The following is a 26736-nucleotide window of genomic DNA, read 5'->3' as shown; positions in this document are numbered from 1 at the left end:
AGGGAAACAGTCCGAAGTAGCAACCAAAGCTTCGAGTCTCACTGTCAAATTCTGCTCAGCCACAGCCACTGAAATCCAGAGCAGCTCCACTGCTGAGCAGAACTGGGCCATTGAGCCCTCTGGTAAATTGGAGGCATCTCCATAGGCTCTGTTGAGATGCTAAAGGGAGGCTGCCTATTTTGGATGACTCCATAAGATAATATTTCTGAGAGGTAATTCACCCTAGCATTGCAAGGTTTTCATTTGGCCTTTGAATGCTACACCAATGCTAACACAAGCTACCTCATGCTTCATTTACACAAAGTAGGGGTGTGTTAGAGCCACACCATCCTTCTACAATACTGTCTTTCTAGTCCATGCTCAGCCAAGAGTCACAGCTCCTTCTTGACCTTGGAAAGAGTTAACGTAAAAAGGGAGACGGGGCATTCAGCAGGCGTGCTTTGCCTTCAGAACCCAGGGCTCACTGCCAGCACAAATCTCAGAGCTACAGACTCAAGCAGCAATCTGATTAACAGCATTTTAAAACCAAGTCCCCTCAGCGCTGCCTATTGATTCTGTTTCGTTTTTTAAAAGTAAACACAGGAGAGGCAAACCCAAGGTTAAAGCGTAAGACACAAAGGTATCGATAAAGGATGCTGCTGGGTTTACTGCTGATTTAGCTGGCTGGATCGCTCCCTGGGCAAATTTTAGAGTTGACTTAGGATGCAGGAAGCAGGTTTTGGGCAGCGGGCTAAGTTTCTCTTTACACAGCCTTTAAGATGTGTAATCCCAGCCGTCGCTAGTGGGACACAGAAATACCTCCACGCCTGAGAAGTTACGTTTCAGACTTTCATACCAATGTTTGCTAACTGAAGATGCATGTCCAGTTTAGTTACATAAATGCTCATAAAAAGGCAGCTGTTCTGAATGCTCCTACTCATCATTCTTCTCTCTCCAGTGACTCAGGGGCTGAAAGCTTTGGGGAGCTCCACCTTATTTGAAATCGGTCTTACTACACAGAGCGATTGTGACAATCCTGCATGATGCTTACAGCTCCCAAAATGCTTTCTTCCATGCCTCTGAATTGCAGTATTACTGCCATCCCCAGGGTCAAAAGTCAGGCCTCTCAAAATCACGAGTGGCTCAAACAAATGAGATTTCTTTAAATAAATTAATTAATTTTGGTTTCTTTTTATTTGCCTTCTGGATTTTAGCCTTTAGGGTGCAATTCAGGTCACATCTTCCAGCATTTCTCTGCAATCACGCAGGCTAGAGATTTGCTTTAATAAGAGCTGAGGTTCTCCTAACTCCTGGAGTTTGGGCTTTAAGTAGAACCACCACATTATCATGAGACTCACCATAAAAGCACAAGAGCTGGCAGCATTGGAACTGGCGTTCCGTCAGTAACACTTTAAACCACCCTGTAAATGACAGCCGATTGCTGAAAGCAAAAAGAACAGGCATGCTGGAGCAATGACTTACAGGTAGAGGGAGACGATGTGGGAAGAAGGAGATCTCAGGGATGGAATTGCTGTCAGCTCATTGTTACTCAGGCGTCTGGAACAAACAAAAATTAAATTGTTTAAACAAGCAGCTCACAATGAAGTATGTACTAGCTTGATCTGGCCTGAGTTAGGTGTTTTGTATGAATGCCCAGCTAAATACCTGTCATCAGGAGCGTAACTTGCCTTCAAGTCTGATCATTGGGCAAATGTTTCCACGTTCAGGTGTTTGCTGTATCTGCCGTTCCTATCTCAAAGTCACTACCAAAAGCACGTCAGGTTAAACCCCCTTCTACACACTCGAGAGCCACCATGCTGAAAAGCATTTGTTGAACACCATACCAACCTGTGAGCGCTTAATGGAGCAGCCCCCACCCACCCGGCTCAGCTTCCACGGAAGCTAATGGGAGCTGACCTTGAGGGAGGATAATTATATGTGCACCTTTTTGTGCTAGGCGGTGCACAACCACCTACTATGGTGAAATTCAACCTTGTGACACCTCAGGTGAGTTATGCATCGTTAGCTGCATTTTACAATGGGAAACCAGAGGCACGGAGAGATGGAGTCTGTGGCACAGCTGGGAACAGAAGCCTGACCTCATGACCATCAGCAGCATTTCATAGAGTCATAGAATATCAGGGTTGGAAGGGACCTCAGGAGGTCATCTAGTCCAACCCCCTGCTGAAAGCAGGACCAATCCCCAGACAGATTTTTGCCCCAAATCCCTAAATGGCCCCTTCAAGGATTGAACTCACAATCCTGGATTTAACAGGCCAATGCTCAAACCACTGAGCTATCCCTCCCCCCTACTCATCCAGCAGAAGCACCCATAGGCCTCAGTTGTGATCAGCATCCACGTGATACACACACATAGTAGGAGAAGCCCCTACCCCCAAAGAGCTCGTCTATACACAATTTTTATACCATTTTAACTATACTGGTTCAAAACTAGTACAAGTATAGGCCGCTAGTGTGGGTGCAGTTATATTGGTGATTATACTGGTGAAACTCATTCCTGTACATTTAGGGGAATGAATTATAGTATAAGGCACTTCTATGCCAGTAGGATTGTGACCGCACCAGTGGCTGTACCACTTTAGCCATTTCGATAAAAAAATTAGTTTGGATAAATTCATAAAAACTTTGTGTGGACCAGGTGTAAGCACCAGAGCCTCCTCGAGATTAAGTGGGAGAAGCTCCATCCAAGATGAGGATCAGAGGGAGAGAGAAAGAGTCAGGCCGCAGTCCTACGAACACTTATATACCCAGTGACTAGTAATGTGTTCATGGTCACACAGGAAGTCCATGGCAGAGCCAGGAATTAATCCTAGATCTCCTGGCTCCCAGGCCAGCTCTCCTACCACACCTGTAGGCTTCATCTCTGCTACAAACATTGAGTTCCTCCCCACACTGACGTGTCACCTTGATTCTTACTCTCAGGCAGGAAGCAGGATACTGGCTGCTTTAGAAACTGAAGAGCACGACTAGCTCTTATCTGGCACTTTTCATCCACAGATCTCACAGCGCTTTCCAAAGGGGGTCAGTATCATTATCCTGATTTCACAGATGGGGTCTCAGAGGTACAGGAAGGGGGAAGTGACATGCCTAAGGTCTCCCAGAAAGTCAGTACCAGAGCTGGGAGTAAAAGTCAGGTCTCCTGAAACCTAGTGCTCAGTGCTCTGTCCACTAGGCCTCTCTGCAGGGACACACCTAGGAAAAGCCAGGATGGTATGTTAAAAGTGTCATGCAAGTAGTTCAAAAAAGGCCCACAAGCCACCATTTTGTTGCCTTAATCCCATTAATTAAAAAAAAACAACGTTGAATACAATAACTTTAAATAATTCAAAACAGGTAACTAACTATTTACACATCTGTCACATGTCTAGCGAACATTTGCTCTGATCAGGATACCTGCACTCTTTCTGAAGAACATTACCCATCAGCTACTGTTCTACAGAGCCAACAACAATTAAGGAGGAGGTTTTGCTACTACTGCACTACTGAGCTATCAGATACAGAAATGTCTCTTCCATAGCCTAATATCTGAAGCATTTCTCTGAGTGAAAGCAGATCCGTGTCTTGTGACCAGCTCTTCCTCAATTTAAAGAGCCCTTCTTTGTATGGTGAATTAGTCAATTAATTACTATAACAGCCGCTTGTCTGGCTGCTGCAAAATTACCTAATTTCTTGGCCATCTTGTTTGCTTCCCCCTGACCATGCTGAAGCAATTACAGCCATGCCACTGCCAAGACAGAGCAAGGGGTAGCACTCATTGCAAGAGTGACACCCCCTGGGGGTCCAGGAGCCCCCTCCATGATGCAGAATTTCACAGGGTCTCTTGTTACAATCTTTCTAGATTCCTATTTATACAATCCCACCCTGCCCCTCCTAAAACTATTCCTCTGCATGGACTGAAGGACTCTGCTATAATGTGAAGTTAAAAGGCCAATGCACGGCTGCACTTAGCAAAAAATCCTTTCTGAAAACATGCAGAAGGGTCCTTACGATGGCTGCTGAAAATTAATAATAATGCAACACAAATACCTGACACCCCCCACTAGGCAAAAGGTGGACCCCTCCAAAGGAATGAGAGGAGCAATCTTTCTTGCAGCTGCTTCAAAACTACACCTGACCTAGACTCAAATATCAGAAGTCTACCAGAAGGAGCAAAGCAACTTGTAATGAGCAGAGGGTGTAGAAGAGAAGTGGACCGGTGCCATCCTTTGTGCAGGATGGGAAGAGATAGAGGAAATTTAAATTAATCCTGTTTTGTAAACAATTTTTTTTTTGCTGACTTGTAACAACAATATGCAAACAGTTCTCTCACTTCAGTGTGATTTTTAATTTGGCAACACTCTTTTATGTCTATCCCAGCAAAGTGGCTCAATCAGAGATAACGCTCCCAGATCTCAATTATTGTCTTGATTCACTGAGAGACCACTGAGAGATGGGCTGAGGCATGCGAAGGGTCTTCCTTCACTTTGCTTGTGTGCTGCATCCCTTCCCCCCTTCTAGGTGGTAAACTCTTCGGGGCAGAGACTCTCTTACTCTGTATTGGTACAGCGCCTAGCGCAATGGAGCCCCATCCTCACCGGGTGCAATATAAGCAGTAAGAATTGAGGTGCCAAGCTTCCAATCTTCACAACCCCAGCCAGCCCCTGAGGTCATATGTCTTCAGGTACTTTCATATATAAAACCACCACCAAGCCACTATCGTGTTAGGGTAACATTCAGTGACACAAGACCAGTGGGACTGGCTCTGTGGCTCTATTCTCTACACCCTGAGCAATTTAAGGCTTTCCAGAGTTTAATTAAGTCGGAAAGTGTAATTATATAGAAACCATTACTGCTCATCTGTATCTCTTTCTTTTTCTCATTGTTGCTCTTATAAATAATCATGCTTGTTTCAGAGCACTCCAGCTCCTCTTGCTGCATATTCCTCACCTAAAATCACAAACCTGTTACTTAATAACTGACTGCTCTGTAATTAGGAGAGCCCCAGAAGATTAGGCAGGAGAAGTAGCAGGTTCATCTGTAAGGTCCAATCCTGCAGGCATCAGTCAGACAAGACTCCAGCTGATGTAAATTGTTTTGGCAGTCTGAAGACATCAGGATCAGGCACAAGAGCTAATGCTTAATGAAAAGGGATGAAGGACAAGAAGAAACACATAATTCCTACAGTGCGCAGTGACATTTCTAAAAGGAAATGTTTCCCCAGCTTCCCAGGGGGCATCAGTAGCTTTTCCAACAGAAACCAAACCTCAAGTATGCCAGTAATTTAACATTCTAATGAAAGACCATTACCTCAACCTACCACTGAAGACATTGAGTCACTTTCATTTTTCACTACCCCAAGTCAGAGCCCATGGACGTGCTAATAACATCTGACAATCAGAGCAGCAACCTGGGCATTAACCAGTTGAATGTTTACAGAGATCGGAGTTACGAGAGCTTGCAAGTCCAGGGTCGAAATTCCTTCTGATAATATCATCTGTGAAGAGGGGATCTCTTTTACTAGTACTCTGTCCTTCACCAGTCCCTCCCCTCCCCCCCAAAACATGAAACAAAACCCATCGTTTTAGGTTCTCAAAGCAGACTGCAAACAAAATTTGTACTGGTTCCAAAAGCAATACAAACTCCAGAGGCAGGAAGAGACAGAGTTAAGTGCTTTCTTGTCCATTACACTACACCTTTGTTTCCTGGGAGATTTGGGTTAGGCTGGCATCAGATGTCACGGCTCAGTCTGTTCTGCCTTGCTGCAGGGATAGTCTTTCAGCAGAGTCGTGTGTGCGCTCAGGTGCGTTAACTGAACTACTCCCACAGAGCCATGCATGAAGTAGAGAGTGAGGCAAACACCAATGATTTCCAATAGCTGCACGCCAGTTTAATTGAGATGTTGTGTTCTACTAATTGACTGATTTACAGAAAAGGTAGCACACAGGTACAGTACGAAAAATACACCAAGTCCGATCTGCTGATGCAAGTCAACTAAGGGGTGTCTTGGGAAACTGTATACAGTTTCCTATTGCTCCATGAGCCATCCTGGCAAGAATGCAATTAAAGCCTTGGAAAAAATACTTACACTTCCCGTAAGTTCGGCAGCTCTGCAAAGGCAGAAGGATCGATCTCCGTCAACTTGTTGTAGCTCAGGTTTCTGTTAAAATAAGAGACAGTGGGATCAGCAAACTACAGTCACTGTGCTCAGCAAAACCGGGTCATCTTTATTATTCTGGATTGCATTGTGAGATGATCTGCTGTTTTACAAGAGCACTTAAGAAATCGGGTGGAGGGGGAAGGGAAACTTTCTGCTGAGTAATAGAGCCAAATATTTTGTGTCTACTAGCAGAACATACACAGGTATTCCCTAGGTTTTCCTCCATTCATATTAATATATGCAGTTAATTTGTCTTAATAGGATACATTTAAGTTTATTGTTTTCTTATTGGTTATTCATAACCAAGCTACTGATCGCAGATAAACAGGTCATTTCCCTGTGCATTATATTAGTGAATCATCGTCTCAGTACGTACAATACATTTTCTAACAAGGCTACATCCATCAATATGTCTGAATGGTTCCTTTTTACCATAGACTTCGGCCTGGAACTCACTACATGGTGCTGCATGTACTTCATCCACAATTGTGCCAAATTATTGGGAATATGGTTGCGCAAACACTCACCACCATTGCAGTGAATAACCCTTGGGCAGACTAGAACAATTAATGAACAACATCGTGTGAGAAAACAAATACATGGCACCAGTTCTAAAGAACTACGCTTTGCTACAGCTTTGTGAAACCCTCAACTCCCCAAGTTCCATTCCCACAGCTGCATGATCAGCAAACCCCACATTACAGGTAAAACCTGCCTGAATTCAGGTAAGGAGGACTTACTGGTAGAGTAAATGCTGATTAAAACCCAATCAACTAACCATGTGCAAGACTCAAATGGGGGCTAAATAATATGATGCAGGTGGTGTTGGTAAATTGTTACAAGCATAACATACAAAAGGAAGAGGCAGATAGGTGGGGTTGTAGCAGGAAAAAAGCAAGTGCCCGGAGATATAAGATAAATATGAGGGGGCCTGTTTTAGTTTTACATCATTCAACAGCCTGCTTTAGGCTATTACTCCTGTTACAACCCAGGCCTTTTGCCTCCTCTGCATGGAGGTTACATCCTCGCTGGTCTGGAGTTTGTACTGTCCATATCCCGCCTCTGAATCTGACCCAAAAAGGTTGATGCCTTAGGTTTAGATAACCCCCCCAAAATTCAGCTGCTCAGAATGCTCAATTGCTCACTGGGAACTGTGTAATTTGCCCCTCACACATGGAAAAGTTGCACTACTTCGAAAGTCTTCTTTGGCTAGCATGAAACATGCAATCTTCTGCAAATACCTGCTGTGAAAGAGGACAATGCCTATCAACAGCACAGTGTAGATCCTTAATAGCTACACTAGTATCTAGGTCTGAAATATCATATAAGCATCTATTTTAAAAATATGCTGTCCTGTACGCTCCTACCGTCTTTTAAAACACTCAGGAGACCTTTAAATCAATACTAGCCTAGCGCAGATATCCATTTCACTATGAACTCAACGACGTTTATCTAAATAAAAGTCAAACTACAGTTTAAACTAAGAGTAACATTTGAAAGCCAAGTCCATATTCATAGCACAACTACAATTAAAGTGCAATTTGTCCAGAGATTATATTACAACCTTTTTTTAAAAAAAACCACAAGGCAAAAATCAGGTTTGAGCTTGTCTGTGCCCTGAGTACAGACCAAAAAGGAGCGTTCAATAGAGAACATCCTACAGGCCTCACACAGAAAAAGAAAGCCATCTGAGGCATGTTCTACACTAGGGAATTTTGGGGAAACATTCCTATTGGTGCTACCACTGGGTTAGCAGAAACACAGTCTAAGGGAAACCTTCTTGGGGTGGATGGCAATGTACACTAAGACCACTTTACCCTCTTCTGACAGAATAAAGGGCTTGGTATAAATGAGAATATATCTTTCTACCATGGCCCCCGCCCCATTGCTGTATTATCTGAACACCTCACAATATAGTATATTTATCTTTACAACCCCCTGGGAGGTAGGGACATGCCATTAGCCCCAATGTACAGATGGAGAACTGAGGCACAGAGAGGCTAAGTGACATGCCCAAGGTCACACCAGAAATCTGTGGCAGAGTAAGGAATTAAACTCAGGTTACCCACTGGCTAGTGCCCTAGCTACTGGACCATCCTTCCTCTGTAGCCAGTATCAGGACCTTGGGTAGATGAAGATCTGACATTGCAGAGCTAGAGACTGATACAGATACAAAAGGTCTATGGAACTTTATTGTCAATTCTTCAGAAGGCAAGGGTTGAAATAGACTCATGGTAAAGCATTTGCTTCTAAGGGCGTGTCTTCACTGCAGAAGTAGCCTGCGTAATCAGCGTCCAGGTCTGCATGCCGGGGTTAGCGTAGACCGGGGGTGAGCATCCACCCTGCCAAGCCACAGTTGAGTTACCACGTCCTCACTGGCGGTGCTAGGGCTCCAGGGTTCTTTGCTTTGCAGTAAGCTGCGCTGCTCTCTGATTCCTTCCCAGTGAGTTGCAAGAGAACGTGTCTGCCCTTTGGGGCATACGGAAGGGGGGCAGGAAGATGGTAGGAAGGCACTGGAAGATTATCAGCACTGGAGTTATTTAGCCTGCATCCTCATTCCAGTTGGTGAGTTACCAGCTCATCTGAAAGTTCCACTAAGCTCAGGTGGGAGTGATGTGTGTGGATGGGTGGGCTAGGGGCAACACCTGAGTAACAGGCTGGACTAATTTTGCAGTCAAGACATACACTAAGGCTCAATCCTTAAAGTTGCTCCATGCAAGCAGACCTCTGCACCCCTCCCCAAGCAGCATACAGATTCGGGGACAAAGCCTGCAATCCTCCTAATTCCTATGAACTTGTTTTTGCAGCTAAGCAGCTTCTAAATTCATGAACGCAGCCAGCCAGCATAGTTTCATTCTATACCCATTATTAGTGTGCTGTGTATTACAAAAATCACATTCTGCAAAGAGACAAAATCATAAAAATCAATGTTCTAATACTTTCTACTTATAACGTACCTTCTGTGCAAGGATCTCAAAGCTCTCTGCAAACATGAAACCACCCCTCTGACACAAGGAAGTATCATCTCCATATTACAGATGGGGAAAGCAGGCCGAAAACATTACAGAGGAATATCACATGGAAAAGGCAGGGGCTTTCTTGTTTAGCTGAAGCATCATTTTCACTATGTGACACATTTTGTTTTCCCAACAGCGGTTAAAGGGTAATTCTGTGATCGCAACATTTTAGTCTTTAGTCGTGAATGCAAAATATCTCCTCCCTGTGAGTGTACCTGGCCTTTAAAAACTCGGATACTCAGCACACCTGGGAAGGGAAAGGAGCTTCTGCTGCCTCTATCAGTGCTTCAAACACTTAATCATGATGACACGAAAGCAAAGATCTCAGCAGGTTAAAGCTTCTCAGGCTCACAGGTTAAGGTGACTAAGGGTAATCTTATCAGGGATCCGCAACCTTTGCAACGTGGCCCACCAGGGTAAGCCCTGTGGTAGGCCGAGCCAGTTTGTTTACCTGCCACGTCCACAGGTTTGGCCGATCGTAGCTCCCACTGGCCATGGATCGTTGCTCCGGGCCAGTGGGGGCTGCGGGAAGCGGCGCGGGCTGAGGGACGTACTGGCCACCGCTTCCTGCAGCTCCCATTGGCCTGGAGCAGCGAACCGTGGCCAGAGGGAGCTGCGATCGGCCAAACCTGCAGACAGGGCAGGTAAACAAACCGGCCCGGCTTACCCTGGCAGGCTGTGTGCCAAAGGTTGCCGATCCCTGTTTTACATTGTTGTTATGGTTCCAGAGATCTGAAGACTCTCAGAGCCATCACACAAATTTCTGGCTATTCTTGTGTCATAACAGTTTTTTGCCTATTCCAACCACAGCCATGGAATTTACCAACTCCACCCCGCACTGCCGAATTCAGGCACCAATATCTAAATTTGTTGTTTGGTTGGTTTTCACAGGCTATGAAATACAATTTGAAAAACAGGAACCAAGGGTAAATCAAGGCAGTGCTATCTTCTTGAGTCTCCAGACAACCTGAAACAACACATGTGAACCATCCATGTTCAATACTTTCGGCTTCCAATTTTGAAATCTACAAGACAACTGAAATGTCAACTTTGTTAACTATTTTACTGCTGGTCACTAGCAGAAACATTCAGTTAATGGTAATGTCTGATTATCCCAGCTTTGCATGCCTCCCTAGGTGCCCAAGACTCAATTCACCCTACCCTACCTACCCAAACCTCCATCTTCCTGCTGACCTCATCTATACGATGCAGTTCTGCATTATCGATACAGAAACCTGCAGCCCATTAAACACTGAAAATATGAGGTCAGCGTAAAATAAATGGAATATATCAAACTAAATAACACAGGAGTTCCTGCTCCAATTGTACTACTCATTTTCATATGCTGTATTCCAGCAAGATCATCACTGTTTTAATTTATGTTAAGATACCGGAGACTTTCTAGTCTGCAGCATCAATAGCCCAAGGGGGCTTGGTTCCAAAATTCAGCTCCTTGATACAGAGTATATGGCACTTCGGTCAGAACATGCGAATGCTAAAGAGACGCAGTATGATTCAGTAGGTAGGGGCACTACATTAGGAGTCAGGACACCTGGGTTCTGTTCTTGGCTCTGCCCTGCTGTGTAACCAAGCCGTTTCGCCTCTCTGCTCCTGTTCCCTCTGCCACCCTTCGCTTGTCTTGTCTATTTAGATTGTAAATAAAATCAAGGTAGGGACTGTCTCAGTTTGTTCCGTGCCTAGCGCAATTAGGCTCCAAGCTTGGTAGGGAGCTTCTAGGTGCTCCTGGAATGCAAATAAAGGAAGAGGAAGACAATGTTCCCTGCAGTTTAAAGATCAGTTTAAATGCAAAAAAACAAACAAACAAAAAAAAGCCCAGGCTACTGTTTGTTAATTCACCATTAGCTTTGATCCTCTCCAAATCAACTTCACACAGAGCAGCAGGAGAATATGAGTGGCATGGGGTGCCAGGATCAGAAACACTGGTCCTAAGTGCCAGAGAAACAGTTCTCCAATTAGTATAAATGATCAAGTTTCTAATATACCACAGCTGGGAGGGAGCAAGCAGGGTTTTTTTCCCCATGAGGAATTCCTTTGTCTAATGCAGTGCCCGAACTATGCAATTGCTAAATGGCTTTTGTGTTGCGCAAATATTTCTGCCTTATGTTTTAAGATTTCTTATTACTAAAAAAATCTGCACCCAGCATGCCCCTAAAGCACTAGCCAAGTTACCTGTCAGCTCTGGATCAAGCAGCTGCAACACACTAGCCTTATGTGAATATCATCTACAGTTACACTGTTTCATGTATCCCCAAGAAGCCAGAACCCGGTGGCCACAAACTCCAGAATATTGTCTGGAGAATGAGTTCAACCACTGTGATTAGTCAGTGGGTTGCTACTAAAATTCAACTTGTTGATGACTTAGTCTCCTGTTGGAATCGAAACAGGAATCTTAGCAACCGAACTAAGAAAAGCTAGCTTGGCTTTATGTAAGCCTCGTGCAGTGCTCTGCAACCGTTTTATGCTTTAGATTTAACTATTACAAGTTCTTCATTTCTTCCTTTTATCGGCTAATCCAGCGATGTGCTGGTATGTAAACTTTGTCCATACCTGTCACTAAAGGAGGCATGATCAAGAATTGGGACTATGTTCAATTGACGCAGGAGGGGCCTTCTATGTGTATTTGTCCACTTTGTCTTTGAACCATCCAGTAGTGTTTGCCTTTATTTGGGACTGTAAAATAGCACTGCGGGCCACTGAACTTTGTAAACGTGACTAAAAAGATGACAGTGTATATCTGAGTTGGGGCGCGGAATCCTGGCTAAATAATCAGGTACACATCCTGATTCTCAACCTCCTCCCATGCTCTTTAAGTGCCATAATAACGCTGCACATTCCAAAGTCAGTTTTACCAATGAAGGCCTCCTTTAAAGGAGACCAAATTCCATGGAGCTGCACGACTTTGCTCAGCCGGAGAATGCTATATAAATTCTCTTTCCACACATCCCAAGGGGCAATCAAGGTGCTAACGCAGCAGCATTCATAGTGTGCTTTGTTCACACTGCTTACATGTAAAAAACAAAAACAAAACAAAAAAAAACCCCTTCCTTTCAAAATAGAAATTATTGGCTTGTTTGCTGAACAAATTAACAAACACACAAATGATTTCCAGCCTGTACAATCCACAGCGGCATCAGAATTTTGCTCAGTGCGGTTAGAGCTTCAGATTCTTAAGTCAAAACCATTTATCTGTCAGTGAAGCAGATTGGGTCCAAACTATATCTGCACCTTGCAGTGATAGGCAGGAGAGAAAGGGAGAATGTCTGGGAACTCTGTTACTGCCAGCTGCGGCTTTCATTAAACATTTGGTCAACCGTTGTCATAACACAACTTTTCACTGTTCACGCACAAAAGGAGCGGAGAGCCTTAAACAATTGAGCCCTGCAATAGAAATTCCTCTTGCTAATCTGTTGAAAGATAGCTGCCTAGTCCACAGTATATTCAACAGACACCCCCCACCCCATTCCCAAATGTCTCTAGATGCTTTACCGCACAACACACAATTGGTTGGATATGAAAAGCAAAAGAAGCAGATTTACTGGGGACAGGCTGGGGGAGGGGTTCCTGTTTCTGAAGACAAGCAACTGTAGAACAGAGCCTGCTTGAATTTAAACCAGTTCATAAATTCCAGGAAAGGCTGTAGAATCCCCTGCACTGGAGAAACTCAAAGTTCAACTTACTACCCATCTAGCCAGGATAATGAGGGGTAACAATACTTTTTCCAGCCCCCTAAAAATGTCAACAGCTGATAAGGCCTAAAAGCATCTCGGGGGTGTTCTGGGGTGGAGGATTTTTCAAATGTAGCTTTAGAAGACCACTTTTGTGCTCCCCCAACCCAGGCAAGCCAAGCATCCAGTTCGCTCCCCTGCTATAAATTAAAGCAGCCTAGAGGCTGTTGTAACTCGTGCAGATCCTGACAGCAGCACTGCATGGGAGAATGTGCAACTGAGCCAGATTTACCCATCTACCTCTAGAGATAGTGGTAACTCGAGGGAGCCACATAAGCCATCCTCCAGGGTTGGGAAGAACTTTTTATTCCTTAACTGCTTTCTGCAGCAGAGATTGAGGCAAAAAATGAAGCGTCTTGTATTGTCAGAACCAGGATATTGGAACATATGGACCACTGGTCCAACCCATTCTGGAAATTCCTATCTTCTAAACTTTTTAAATAATCATTACATTACAACCTTAGGGCACCCTCAATTCCAGGGATAAAATAAGTCAAGCTCCTTCAAAAGTTGTAATTGACACAGCCATGTGTATATATAGCAGTTTTTCTTTATTGACTTTTCAATGGTAACTAAGTTTTTCAATCTTTCAAATGGCTTCTGTCAAGTTAAGTCCCAGGCCCACGTATTAAAATAAAATACACTGTGTAAATGAACTGTATCATTCCCAAGTGTCTATAGTCTACTGTGTTCGTATAAATAAGCATCACTATACAAAGCATGTCACGTTGATGTCTTTTGATCCACAGCTAAGCATTCTGTAAGCCAGGTCAGCACTGACAAGTCACTGTTCTAAAATTCAGGCTTGTCCCATAATAGTCTTTAAACTCTATTCAGGAAGGAAAAATACTAAGGGTTTGTCTTTGCTGCGAAGTTAACTCAACTGACCTGCACTCCAGTTATTTCCCTCATGTTAGCCTTCCTCGAGTGAGAACAGCCACAATGCAAAACAACACTCAAGCTGCCATCCTTGCCCTGGTTCTTAGCACTGCAGTAAACTGAGCCACTCCGTGAATTATTTTGCAGTCTCTTATGGGGGAAATTATTAATAACTGTATGAAGGTAGAGCCTAGGAGCCCTGGTCATACATCAAGACCCCACTGTGATAGGCACTGTAGAAACACAGAAAAAGCTAGCCCCTGCCCCAAAGAGCTTCCAGTCAAAGTTTGCCTGTCTTTTCTGGGTACGTGCCTGGAAGTGGGGTTAGTCTGGCAACTCTCCATTCAAACTGGTCTGTGCCAAATGCTGGCATTAGCACAATCCATGTGACCCTCATTCTGGAAAAAAAAGGAGGCTGATACAGAACAGGTGAGGCAGGGACACGTATTTCAGCAGAGGCTTGTTGCCATGACAAGCATACTATGCTTTGCTAAGAGCACGCCAGCTGTACCTAGAGATCGAGGAGTGGGAACAGCTGGGGAATTGTGGGAAGACATTGGAAGTCTAGCAGCATCTGAGTGGCATTAACCTGCATCCACAACTAAGAGCATTTGGAATAGCAGCTGACGAGTTGTGCTCACCTGAGCGTTAGCCTATACCCCCCTGCCCCCCATGACAGCCAACTCGACTAAATAGCAGCACCACACTTGAATGAAAGTTTTTGTGAATCAACTTAAAGTCAATGCTTGAGTTATAATCACAAGTTAACCTTGCAGTGAAGACAAACCATTAGAAGCCATCCAGCTACCAAACAAGTGCTCTGTGAATCCTTCTGAGCAATGACTAACAATAATACTGATTAAATGGAAATTAATGTAGAATGATTACCAAAGAAGCAATACCTGTTGCAGTTATATTCAGTCACTAATGAAAATCTTCAAATGCAAATTATTATAAATTAAAAAAACACACAGCTGGAATCCAATGTACTGTACTACAATTTAACTTAACACAGTTGATACTCACAATTTAAGAAAATATGAAATATCTTCAGCATATTTAAACAACTTTAGGGGACAAGTCTCGGCCTGAGTTTTTCCCCTGCCACTTTGCAAGTGCAACTGTTTTCACCCACAAGAGAAGGACAGCACATATTTGGCATGCAAAGACATTGGTGCATGCAAATCCGGTAAACAATCACCAGCACTGTGCGATCCACTTGCACAATGCTTGAGGCAGCTGGAAATTTTAAAGAATCTATGAGCTATCAATTCTCCCAGAGAGAAGGGGAAAATAAAATTTTCAGTGACTTACAAAGACAAAAAAAACAAAAACCTTTTGTTAAATAATATCAAACTATATTTGCATAGAACCCAAGATCTCGAAATTCATTCATTTTTAACAGTCTTAAGCAAACTAGTATGGATTTGTTTTCATGGATATGATTTTTAGAAGTGTCCCATTAAGTGATTCCCCAAGTATTTTAAGGAACATTCTTTTAAAAAGAATTAGCACTGACATAAAAATAAGCTTCAATCTATGTGCAAAGTTTCTGAGGATCTCTGAGGATTACAAACAGCTACACTACAGAATTAGGTTGGCTTAATTAACATTGCTCAGGGCTGTGAAAAATTTCACATCCTGTGTGATGTAATTAAGCTGACCTAAACCCCAGCGTAACCCTGCTAGGTGGGCAGAAGATTCTTCCGCTGACCTAACTACTGTCTCTCGGATTTGCTAGGGCAACAGAAAAACACTTTCCATCACTGTAGTAAGTGTATCCGTTACAGCTGTGGTGAGTTTAGACATACCCTGAATTTCAACTTTCCAATGAGCGAGGTGAATATATTCTACTTATTTCACAAAGGCTCGATCCTATTCCATTGAAATCAATGGGAGTTTTGTCATTCATTTTGAATGGGAGCAGAATCAAGTGCCAAATGAGAAAACTGAGGCCTGGTCTACACTAAAAAGTTAGGTCGACTCAGCTATCGCTTAGGAATGTGAAAAATCCACCCCCAAGTGGTGCAGTTAAACTAACCTAACCCCCAGCATAGACAGCACTGAATTCTTCCACTGACCTGGCTACCACCTCTCTTGCAGAGGTGGAGTACGTATGCTAACGGGAGAATCCCTCCTGGGGCACAGGCAGCGTCTACACTACAGTGCTACAGCAGAGTCGCTGTAGTATTTCAAGTATAGACCTGAGATATAGAGACATTATACCTGAAAGGGGGTTCCAAAGAGGATGGATCTAGACTGTTCTCAGTGGTACCAGATGACAGAACAAGGACTAATGGTCTCAAGTTGCAGTGGGGGAGCTTTAGGTTCGATATTAAGAAAAACTTTTTCACTAGGAGGGTGGTGAAGCACTGGAATGGGTTACCGAGGGAGGTGGTGGAATCTCCTTCCTTAGAGGTTTTTAAGGTCAGGCTTGACAAAGCCCTGGCTGGGATGATTTAGCTGGTGTTGGTCCTGCTTTGAGCAGGGGGTTGGACTAGGCGACCTTCTGATTTCCCTTCCAACCCTGATATTCTGATATACCATTGCTCCTTGTTCCATCATCTGCTACCACTGAGAACAGTCTAGGCCAGTGGTCCCCAACCTTTTTGTGGCCAGTAGCACATTCATGTTTTCAGAAGAGCGTGGCGGGCGCCAACAATTTTTCAAGGCTTATTTTGTAATACAAAAAAACATATTTAATATCACAGAATCGATGAATCCAGAGAGAAGCCGGAGAAAAGCCGCAAGGACAGAGAACACCGGTGCCCGCAGCCCTGGAGTACTCTGTCCCCAGCCGGCGCGGGGCCCCAGATTCTCTTCTCTGCTGGGCACTAGGTGGGGCCCCGCACCAGCCAGGGACCGAGAACACCAGTGCCTGCAGCCCCGGAGTTCTGTGTCCCCGGCAGGCGCGGGGCCTCGGCTTCTCTCCCCTGCTGGGCAGGCCCCGCACCTGCTGGGAACAGAGAACACTGCGCCCGAAGCCTGAGTTCTCTGTCCCCGGCAGGTCCCCTGCTGGGCACTAGGCGGGTGCATATAAATGCCCCAGCGGGCGCCATGGCACCCGCGGGCACCACATTGGGGACCACTGGTCTAGATCCATCCTCTTTGGAACCCCCTTTCAGGTAGCTGAAAGCAGCTATCAAATCCCCTCTCATTCTTCTCTTCTGTACCCTTACAGGCTGCTAGTTTTGCCACGCGTGACTAGCTGGGAAATGGGGGAAGGAAATGGGATGAGGAGGATTTTTTAATCCACAAATGAACTTGAAATTCCATTTTTCATCTACCCTCTGTACCTACATGGAATGCTCTATGTGTGTTGTTTTGTGACATTAAGTGGCATTTTAATTAGCAAAACAAGGCATGTCCTAAAACCATAACGTGCTTACCATATATAAACAAACTTGTCATGTTGATCAGACAAGAGATTTTTTTTCTCCCCACAGAGATTTCTAAAAGAATATTCTACCTCTAGAAGACAGAAAGTGCAGTCTGGTTGGTGGTTGTTGTTTTTTAATTATATTACATAAATTAGTCCTAGTTCCACTGGCATGTTTCTTATGTGGATCAATGTGAGGGAAGACTTTTCTAGCAACATTTTCAATTAAGGATCCCAACTGTGTATTTAACATACTAACTCAATTTATTAAGGATTAAAAACTATGTAATATACTGTACTTGTCTGTCTTTGAGCATAATTGCTAAACCTCCATTAACCAATATATAATACACCAGGGCACTGATAAATCAACATTAAATATGATTTACTGGACTACAGGTTAAAACTCTGCACTTCAGCAAAGCAAATATTTTCATCTGTAAAATTGCGCAACTCCATGGCTGCTTATTGAAGATAAATGATGTTAAACCTTTTGTTTTTTTAAGATGTGCAGGGGGTTGGAGGAATCAATAATGATTAAGTTCAATTGCAGAGATCCCAAAGCTCGTATCATAACCTTTCCAAAATCCAGCTGCAGGATTATTGGTCGAATGCAGATGGGGAGAGTTCAGCACACCCTGAACACTGTTCTGAACGTGAGTGTTCGTGGTTTAAGATAAACATCCCAGGTCAGCAGCCCTGCACTAACATCCAACAGCCATATTCTAAAATAAGCCTTCTGCTAGAAAATGATGTGTCCTGCACTTCCCAGAGATTCAAATGCTTTCATAATGCCAATAAAGCCCAAGCATTTCTGTTAACTTCGGAATGTTTAACTAAAGTTTTCCCCCCATTCCACACCTCCGTTTATTTCTTGGAAACATGCATTTAATAAAGGAGGTCACAGGGTCCAACTTCCAGGATGCAGTTAATAAGTGCCACCACTGGTGCATACACAGTCTCCCAGCATGTAGGAAGCTGCGGAATGGGTTTATAATATTCACTGCTCACTCCAGGTGCCTTTCAGTTGGCCAAAACCAAAAAAAGAAGAACAAGTTTGCAACATTAAACCAATCGAGCAAATGACAAATTCTCAGTATGCTTTTCTGATCCCACCTTCCAATAAAGACGGGGGGAAATTGGTCATCATAAGCACCGTGTGACGCTCTCATGGGCTCCTTAGGAAGGAGACTGCACCAACCTGAGGTGTGAGGCATTCTTGATTATCAGCAGGAGCTGTGAAAATATGCCCCTTTCACTTTGGGAGGGCTGCCCCATATCTAAACTGCAAACTACTACTTCTGGGCATGAATAGCCACTGATGAAATTCAAGTGAGGACGAGGCATTCAACACAGTAGTTTAAAGACACTGTTCTCCATGCTAAACAGGACCTCTCACCCCAAGAGCCATTAACATTGTAACTAAATCTACAATCTAGTAGAGCATGGATTACTCCTGAGCAATATTACTCTTGTACTCACTTTGGCCAAGCAGAGCTGAAGCTACTACCTACGGGCTCAGTGAGCGCTTGTGGGACACGACTGTACGTTAGCCAATCCCTTTTCCAGTCCCCGAGTCTGAAAGGCTCCGCCTGGTTCTGTGAAAGCCAGACCAATCAATCATTAATTCTTTGGAGAGGGCAGAGAACTTGTTAAGAAGGTGTTTACTCATCCTTTCATTCTCTCTCTGTTCTTATTAATAGTTAATCTGCCCCCTGCCCCCCCCAAAACACATGCGACTTGGAAAGAGCACAAAGGGATATGTATGCGCTGGTTAAAACTAGTCAGGCAAAAACCAAATCTTATAAAAACAGCAGGCGGATATTTCTACTACAGCTTCAGAATACAAGTGCTGCCAGTTTGCTGTGCCTCTCCTGCGCTTGACACTTGCTTTTTTAAAATAGCAGACTAGTTTTACATCACTTCCTGTCCCCCTAAAGCTGAAGGGAATAAAACATAATGGGTCACCATGTCCCAGAGCCAGACATTATTCGCTTTCAGCACCAACCAAGGCCAGGCATGCCAAGTTATTTAGCAAATTAATGCTTTCTCTCATGCATGCTTCCAACGCTCAGCTAAGAATGTCAGACACCCATCTCAGTGTGAATTAGTTTTCATTTTTAGTTGCACCACCATCTTATTGGCTCCTCTACAACAACTGCTATTAAGAGATCAGACAAAACAGCCATCTCTGCAAATATCTCCCGATGCAGAAATTTGCTTAATCCGACCCTTAAGCGCATCCTGGTGTTCCTGAAAAAGGTGCCTGGAGCGGGGAAATAATACAAGTCTCAAAACGTGCCTGGCTAATTGTACAGCTATGTCTGTGGAGGACAAATCCATTCCTGACTCCAGGAGGGATCGGCTTATACCCAGAAACGTAAGTTTTAGTTACTCCTCAACATTAGCTTGCATCTTACAACTACCCATCTTAAAATCAAGCTAGACAGCTGGACTTTCCGCAGTACTCCACTGCACAGCCCGTCAGAAAGATTTTTGAGGAATGTGAAGCTCTTGCTGGCTGATTTGAGAGAGACGGTGTCTATGTTCTTAAGCAATGAGGGTGAAGGACTCATATGCATGGCATAAATCACAAATCAAGAGCACTGCAGGACACAAAGTCTGGATCTAACCCTCTAGACAGTCCCCGAACTGTGGCGTGTGAAGGAACATCCGGGTGCATGGCGGGGCCTGGGCTAGCCCCCACAGGGGGGCAGGGAGGGGCCGCCACCTGGCCCCTCCCCAGCTCTGCTCCAGTCCCACCCCCAGCTGCATCCCTTGCACCTGGTCCTGACCCCAGCCTTGGCGCAGCACTGCTCCCGCCCAACCCACAGCATTGGCCCCTGGCCGCGGCCCCGCTACCAGCCCCAGACCCACCCCCAATGTCAGCCCTCTTACCCCTGCCGCATTCCCCCTCCCCCGGGGCCACGGCCCCATTCCTGACCCCGGGGCGGGGGGGAGGGCACAGACGGGGCAAGGGGGAGCATGACCCTCAAAAGTTTGGGGGACCACTGCCCTAGACGTATGAAATCTACAGCAGAGAGCTCTCCATGTTTGGTTTTAAAATTGTACTTTTTTAAAATTTTGCAACAACAAAACAGCATTTTATGGGCGAAACATGCACATTTTGTGCTAAAAAAATTGTAAACTGGCAACCTTCAGTAAAGGTATGTGATTTATGTAGGCGCACACCCTCTCTTCTTTTGAGTAATCAATGTCCAATCGTAATGCACTTTCATTTCAAGCAGTTTTATAATAGCAATAAAGCACCAGGCAAATTTAATGGATTTCTAACCCCAAATTGGTAGCTGTCATGCGTCCAACTGATTCAATCTGTTCATTTTTAGAGGAAGCTCGGGAACAGAATGCTAGAAATAAAACCAACAGCACTACAGAAATAGACAGAGAGAATCAAATGCTCTGCCCTTTTATTTTAAACTGACCTTCGATGGGTTTTATTGACCTTCACTATGGAGCAGTTGCTTTATAAAGAAAATGCTTCCATACAGATCACGAGAGAGAAAAATAAAGGCCAGATACGTTAGTTTATCTTCCAGCACAAGCAAAACAAACCTATCACGAAGTTATCTTTAGCAAGACATGGAAAAAAGCAGCCTTTTAGAGTCAGCTGAAACTAAAACGAATACATATTATACTTTAGGTTCCAAGCAAAACTTTCCTATTAGATAAAAATACTTTCCTTGCAAGTGCGCCGGTACAATAGTTTCAATTTCTCCCATACTTTCCAACATCACAAACTATAATTGCAGCCTATAGCGCCTGGTAACGGATAATTATAATGCACTTCAGGCAATCAAGAGGCAACGGCTTGCATCACATAAGCTCAAGGATGCACTGCAGAGGTTTCCAAAGGGTGGTCCACAGAGCACATGCTGATGGCCAGAGAGGCCTAGCTTGTCATATATTGCTTGACACATATTAAAATACTTCCCATACATTTCTTCTCATGTAAACAATTGCTCTAGTTACCACAGATGTGATATGGAACTGCAAATGGAGAGGACATTCATCCATCAGACAATTTCTGCACTAAGATGTGCCCCTCGCCCACCTCTATGCCAGCTGGTGTCCTCGATACTTTGAATGAAGTCTGCAGTAAGACTGACAAAACACTGGAAAATTATATCGCCTGTTATCCAAAAACAGTGCACCTGATGAATGCTAGCAACAGTGCAAGCACTAATATCGATAGGGCTCAGTTGTCTTCTGCAGCTTGGCAGAGCAGATGTGAGTGAAGTTTCTGAACCTCTTTTGCACTAGTGATAGTACACCACACGCTGCTGGGAGACTGGTACAAAGATTTCTAATGCAGAGGCAGCCAGAGTCCAAGCATATGACATACAAAATCCACAGAAGGTTTAAGTCTACTGGTGATTTCCAGTCCTCCCATCACTGCCAGAAACTGGGATTGAACGACTGGGGATGGATCACTTGACAAATTGCCCTGTTCTGTTCATTCCTTCTGAAGCATCTGACACCAGCCACAGCCAGAACACAGGATACTAAGCTAGATGGACACTGGATCTGACACAGTATGGCTGTTCTTATAGTGTGTGTGTGTGTGTGTGTGTGATGGTAGAAAGTTTTTATCACCTGATTTTGGACACCTGTATTGCTCATGATCGGGTTATGTAGATGATCCCAGAACAGTGCCAATAAAAACCTTTATAACATTATATCATTACATAATGCCACATACTTTACAGAAAAACTATTTTAGAAATGTTTGAGAGTTTTAAAGTTTTTACTGGTACTATTTTTAACTCCTTCCTCATATAAAGCCAGGCTCCTTTAGTAGTGTGAGTCAAACTGTAATGGACTCAGGAGGAGAGAAAAAATATAGCTAATAACATTTTAGAAAATTCGAAGAATGTGCTTTTCTATTTCTATTAAGATCTGGTATCTCAGGGGCTCTCAGGACTAGAAGCAAGAGCTGTATGCATCTGTTTCCAATGGCACAAATCTGCAACTTCTAGCTCTCGTGTGTCACAACCTCCTACCCTGAAGCAGTTCAGACATTTGGATTGTTAGGAGGAGGTAGACATGGATTAGTGGGGCAGGATGAAGTTAGAATCATAGTGTTTAAGGCCAGAAGAGACCACCAGATCAGAGTCTGACCTCCTGTATATCACAGGCCACCAACACCCACACACTAAACCCAACAACCAAAACGAGACCAAAATATTACAGCCCACAGGAGGCTGAACTATTGTGTGCTCTGGGCAAAGAACAGGAGGAACCAAGGTGCACCAGTGCCCGAGTGCCAGGGAAATGATTAGTGAAATAACATTGGCAAGTGACCCACACCCACACACTGCAGAGGAAGGCAAAAAAAAGCCTTTGCCTGCAATTGTGACCTGGGGAGAATCCCTTCCCGACCCCACATATGACGATCAGTTAGACGCTATGTGACCAAGAACCAGCCAGCGATGCTGAGCAGCTGAAGTGGTCAAAGATTCATGATGGATGCACTTTATCACAAGGTTATCCTCACAACAGGTACTTACAATCTAGACCCCCATCCTGCAGAGCACTTAAGCATGTGCTTAACTTCTCTTCCATGGACACCTTTCTGTGTGACCTCAAGCAAGTCAGTTAAGCCAGAACCATTCCCTAATTTTAGCCACCCTAGTCCTGATTTTCACAGGTGCTGAGCATCTGCAGCTCTCACTACTTTCAGCTGAAGCCATGAGTGCTCAGCACTTCTGGAAAAAAATAGTCCCAAAGTGTGTAAATGAGGACATTCAAAAACTGAGGAAGCCAAAATTCAGAGGTCACTTTTGAAAACATAAGCTTTAACCTCTACATATTTAAATTTTCACACCTGTCAAATGGGGAAGATCCTTCTCAGAGGCATCATGAGACTCAAGACATTAATATTTGTGAAGCACCTTGATTGGCTGCAGTACAGAAGTGTAAAGAAAAAAGAACCACCTATGGAACTCTTTGCCACATGATATCATTGAGAGCACAAACTTAAGAGGACTTAAAAACAAAAGATTAGACATTTTTATAGAAAAAGAAAAAAAAAAGACATCCACATACTTTAGGGCATAACCAACCAATAACCTCCTGGGGTAAAAACAAAACGTTTCCTTCAGGCAAGATATTACACAGTCATCCACTATAGGGTTTTCTTCGACCTTCCTCTGAAGCTTTTGATACCAACCACTGTCAGAAACAGGATACTGGGCAAGACGGGCCACTGGCTCAGCTGAATATGGCAATTTGTACGTTCTACTATATTTTACATCTAATTTCCAAGCCTGTTTCGTAGTGCAGCAATGTCCAATTAAAAACATTATTTTTTCAATCTGTCACTGTGAGTGGCATATCAGATGAGAAGTTTCCAGGATACTCTGAATAATCAGTGGTTCTCCAACTTTTGTACTGGTGACCCCTTTCACATAGCAAGCCTCTGAGTACGACCCTCATTACATTATATTAAAAACACTTTTTTATATATTTAACACCATTATAAATGCTGGAGGCAAAGCAGGGTTTGGGGTGCAGGCTGACAGCTCGCGACCCCCCATGTAATAACCTCACGACCCCCAGTTTGAAAACCCCTGGAATAGGTGGACTCTCACTACAAAGTGTTTTGTGACCCAATGTGTGAAAGAAGCTGTGTAAAAATAAACTGCATTGCATTTTAGAGGGTATGGGGGCAGGGGAGAAACAGACTGCAAAGGGACCATATAATACAGCATTTCTCTAACAAATCTACAACAAATGGCTCTTTAACACTAACTAAGTGACACTGAACTTTCTCCAGAGTATTGTATAGGAAACAACACTGCAGAAATGACTGCTTAATTTAACCTTTTGTCCACACTATAGTAAGAAACAATACTACTGAAGTATTTGGCTGATGTTAACAATTCTCCAGTGTATTCTGCAATAGAACTGAAGGAGGGAGATCAGCTAATGTGCAGGTTCTTGCAAGTGCTTTTGGAGAAATACTTGCCACAGTGGCAAACCTAACTAATGTAACTAGTCTCTATAAGACAATAGCACTTTACAATAGTTTGCCTCTCTGCTCCCAGACATGAAGCAAGTTAAGAGGCCACATCTCAGCAGTTTGTCAGATTGGTACCAGCCTATGCACTTAGCTATAACGACGACTTCTTTTACGAACAGAACATTATCACTGAAGGAAAGAAAAATACCCAGGCTCTACGCTAGAAAGTGCTGCATCATGCAAGGGTGACTGTGAAACTACCCTGTGGCACCTGTATTGTTTCAAGCATCACATTCAAAACATCATTAACAGGCTAGTTGTATTTTAACAGTATTGCTGTGTGCACCACCTGTACTAACTTGTTAGGGGGGTTGCATAAATGCAGTATGTGCCAATGAAAAGATCTTTTATTCCCAGGGGCATTTTACAAATGGCAAACCTGCCAAGATCTCTAGTGTCAATATTTGTCTGGGGCTGTGCAATCATGATTGCATAAACTGAGGCAGGTTCTTCCCCCCTCTTTCTCCTGTTTGGGTAACTTGTCATTGCAAAGCCCTGAAACAGATTTATCTGCAGCTTGAATGTCTTTCCTTCTGTTATATCCAGAGGGAGCGGTCTACTATATCATCTGCATACTTTGGCATCAGGAATCCCAATATCTCAATCTTAATAGGGCTCAATGCATTTCACTCTATGCTATGTCAAACAGGCAAAGACAGGAAATGAAAGTTCCTTAATCCTCAGTTTTCCCTTAAAGCTAAACTCTAGGTAAATAACCTAAAACTTAGAATCATTCACAAGCATTATCAAACATCCCATATGTGTGATCTGATTAACCCAGGCTCAAGAATCTCGACAGGGAGATGGGTAGAAATACACCCCGAGAAATCTGTTGCATATCTGGCACATCCACATTAGGTTTTTAATGAAAAAACAAAGAGACAAGCCTTAAAAATCATCTGTCCCAGAGCAACAAATCCATTGCTTATGTAAACAAGCCAAAATAAAATAGTACTACTCTTCAGATGACCCTGAAATATTTTGATTTAAATATGCTGAGCGAGAGACTGAGATGCAATGTCAACACCTGTGACGCTGTCACAATCAACCTTGTTAATCCAAACAGGTATTTTGCCATTTCCTCATTTAACTCAGATCATGCTAACATAGTTCAATGAACTGCAGCTTTCCCGCAAATAACCAAACCCTGATAAAGGTTTCCATTTTACTATAAACAGACAGCGTACTGGGCATGTTTATGGCTTTTAATTGCTATGAGAACACATAAAAGTGTCCAAACAGGGCGGCCTATTTACATGGTTACACATTAACTATCATACACCCGGGCTCATTGCAACCCTTATAACCAACCTTATAAAGCTGTTGCTTAAAAATGTGCCATTCCCAATGATCAATTACTGTATGCAATTAATTACAAAGCCCTACATAAACAAAGGTTTTCTATGTAGTTTCTGTAGAAAAGAGTAAGCTCCTTTTTAGCATGTAGTCTTTAAATTTTCAGATCTTTATTTTCTCTCTACCCCTTGTTAATAATTGGACACCTGCCCATAAGGTAATGCAAAAGTGGTGTAATGCCACACCGGGGAAGACAGATACACATTTTTCCTTAGCCAGTGAGAGAGAGTGAGAAAGAAAGAACGGGGAGAGGAGGAGTGTAAGTAAATGCTGACAGGAAGTTTTGGTGATTCAGTCTTTATGGAGATGGTGGGAGGAAATTTTAGCAAGGTTCACAGGGAATTGTGTGTGCACAAAACCCTTAACAACAGGATTTCCATGTACAATTCTCAGTGTACGCCCACTGTGAACCCACTCCTCTGACAGTGACCAGAAATCGAGCCCTTCTCTCATCACAAGGCACTTTTATTACCTCTCAGATACAAAACAGGTATTAAAAATAGGCTTGCTTGACATGAACATGAGATATTGGCACTGGACCGATACTCAGAAGACTCGCCCGCTACATTACTGTGGACAATCCCTTCAACTCTCTGCCCCTGAGTTTCCCCATCTGCAAAATGGGGCTTTGTAAAGTGCTTTGAGACCTACTGATGAAAGAGGGACATAGAGCTGGTATTATGTATTATATTATTATTACTCTTAAAAACAAGCAGAACTTGTCTGTAAATTGCACTTGAAAATAACAACTAGGACAGCTCAATGTGCAGAACATTAGATATTCCACACATCATGAAGGGAAAGGCCTGGGCAGGGAGGGAGAGAACAATCTACTATCCGGTACCCAAAGGTAATTGACATGGCATGACTCTGTTTTACTGACATTACCATAATGCACTAAAGTGACTGCTACATTTTTTTCTCATCTACTTGTAGATGCTCATTTTTCCCAGCTGTTGATCCTGTATGGGTTCATAAAAAAGCAGTACATGCATGGGTGGAGAGGAAAGAAAGATGTACAAACAGAAATGCTGTCCAGCAGGCGTGGGGAGATGTGGGGGGAGAAGTTAAACTGAAGGCCACAGAGTCTAAGAATAGTTAAGAGTTGATCAAATCCAACTATTTCATAAAGTTTCTGGTATGTCAAACTAGCTTAAACAGTCTCTGTTCTTTGCTCTGAA

General features: G+C 43.5%; 1 protein-coding gene across 2 annotated transcripts in view; it reads right to left on the bottom strand.

The window, feature by feature from the left end:
* The window catches only part of LRIG1 (leucine rich repeats and immunoglobulin like domains 1), a 130113-nt gene that overhangs the window by 69947 nt on the left and 33430 nt on the right, over positions 1-26736 (bottom strand). Inside the window, exons 1-3 of one of the 2 annotated variants that reach the window (XM_039546646.1) lie at positions 22686-22753; positions 6065-6136; positions 1462-1536 (exon numbers count right to left, since the gene is read on the bottom strand). In XM_039546646.1, coding sequence (XP_039402580.1) covers positions 1462-1536; positions 6065-6136; positions 22686-22720 — 182 coding nt within the window. In that variant the 5' untranslated portion in view covers positions 22721-22753. Of the gene's footprint in view, positions 1-1461; positions 1537-6064; positions 6137-22685; positions 22754-26736 lie in introns of those variants that run through there. The other variant, XM_039546645.1, reaches the window with a different exon arrangement.

The sequence above is a fragment of the Mauremys reevesii genome, linkage group 7, assembly GCF_016161935.1.
Source record: "Mauremys reevesii isolate NIE-2019 linkage group 7, ASM1616193v1, whole genome shotgun sequence".
NCBI lineage: Eukaryota > Metazoa > Chordata > Testudines > Geoemydidae > Mauremys > Mauremys reevesii.
Note: the sequence above shows the minus strand (reverse complement) of the source record. Positions and strands in the feature narration are given on the sequence as shown.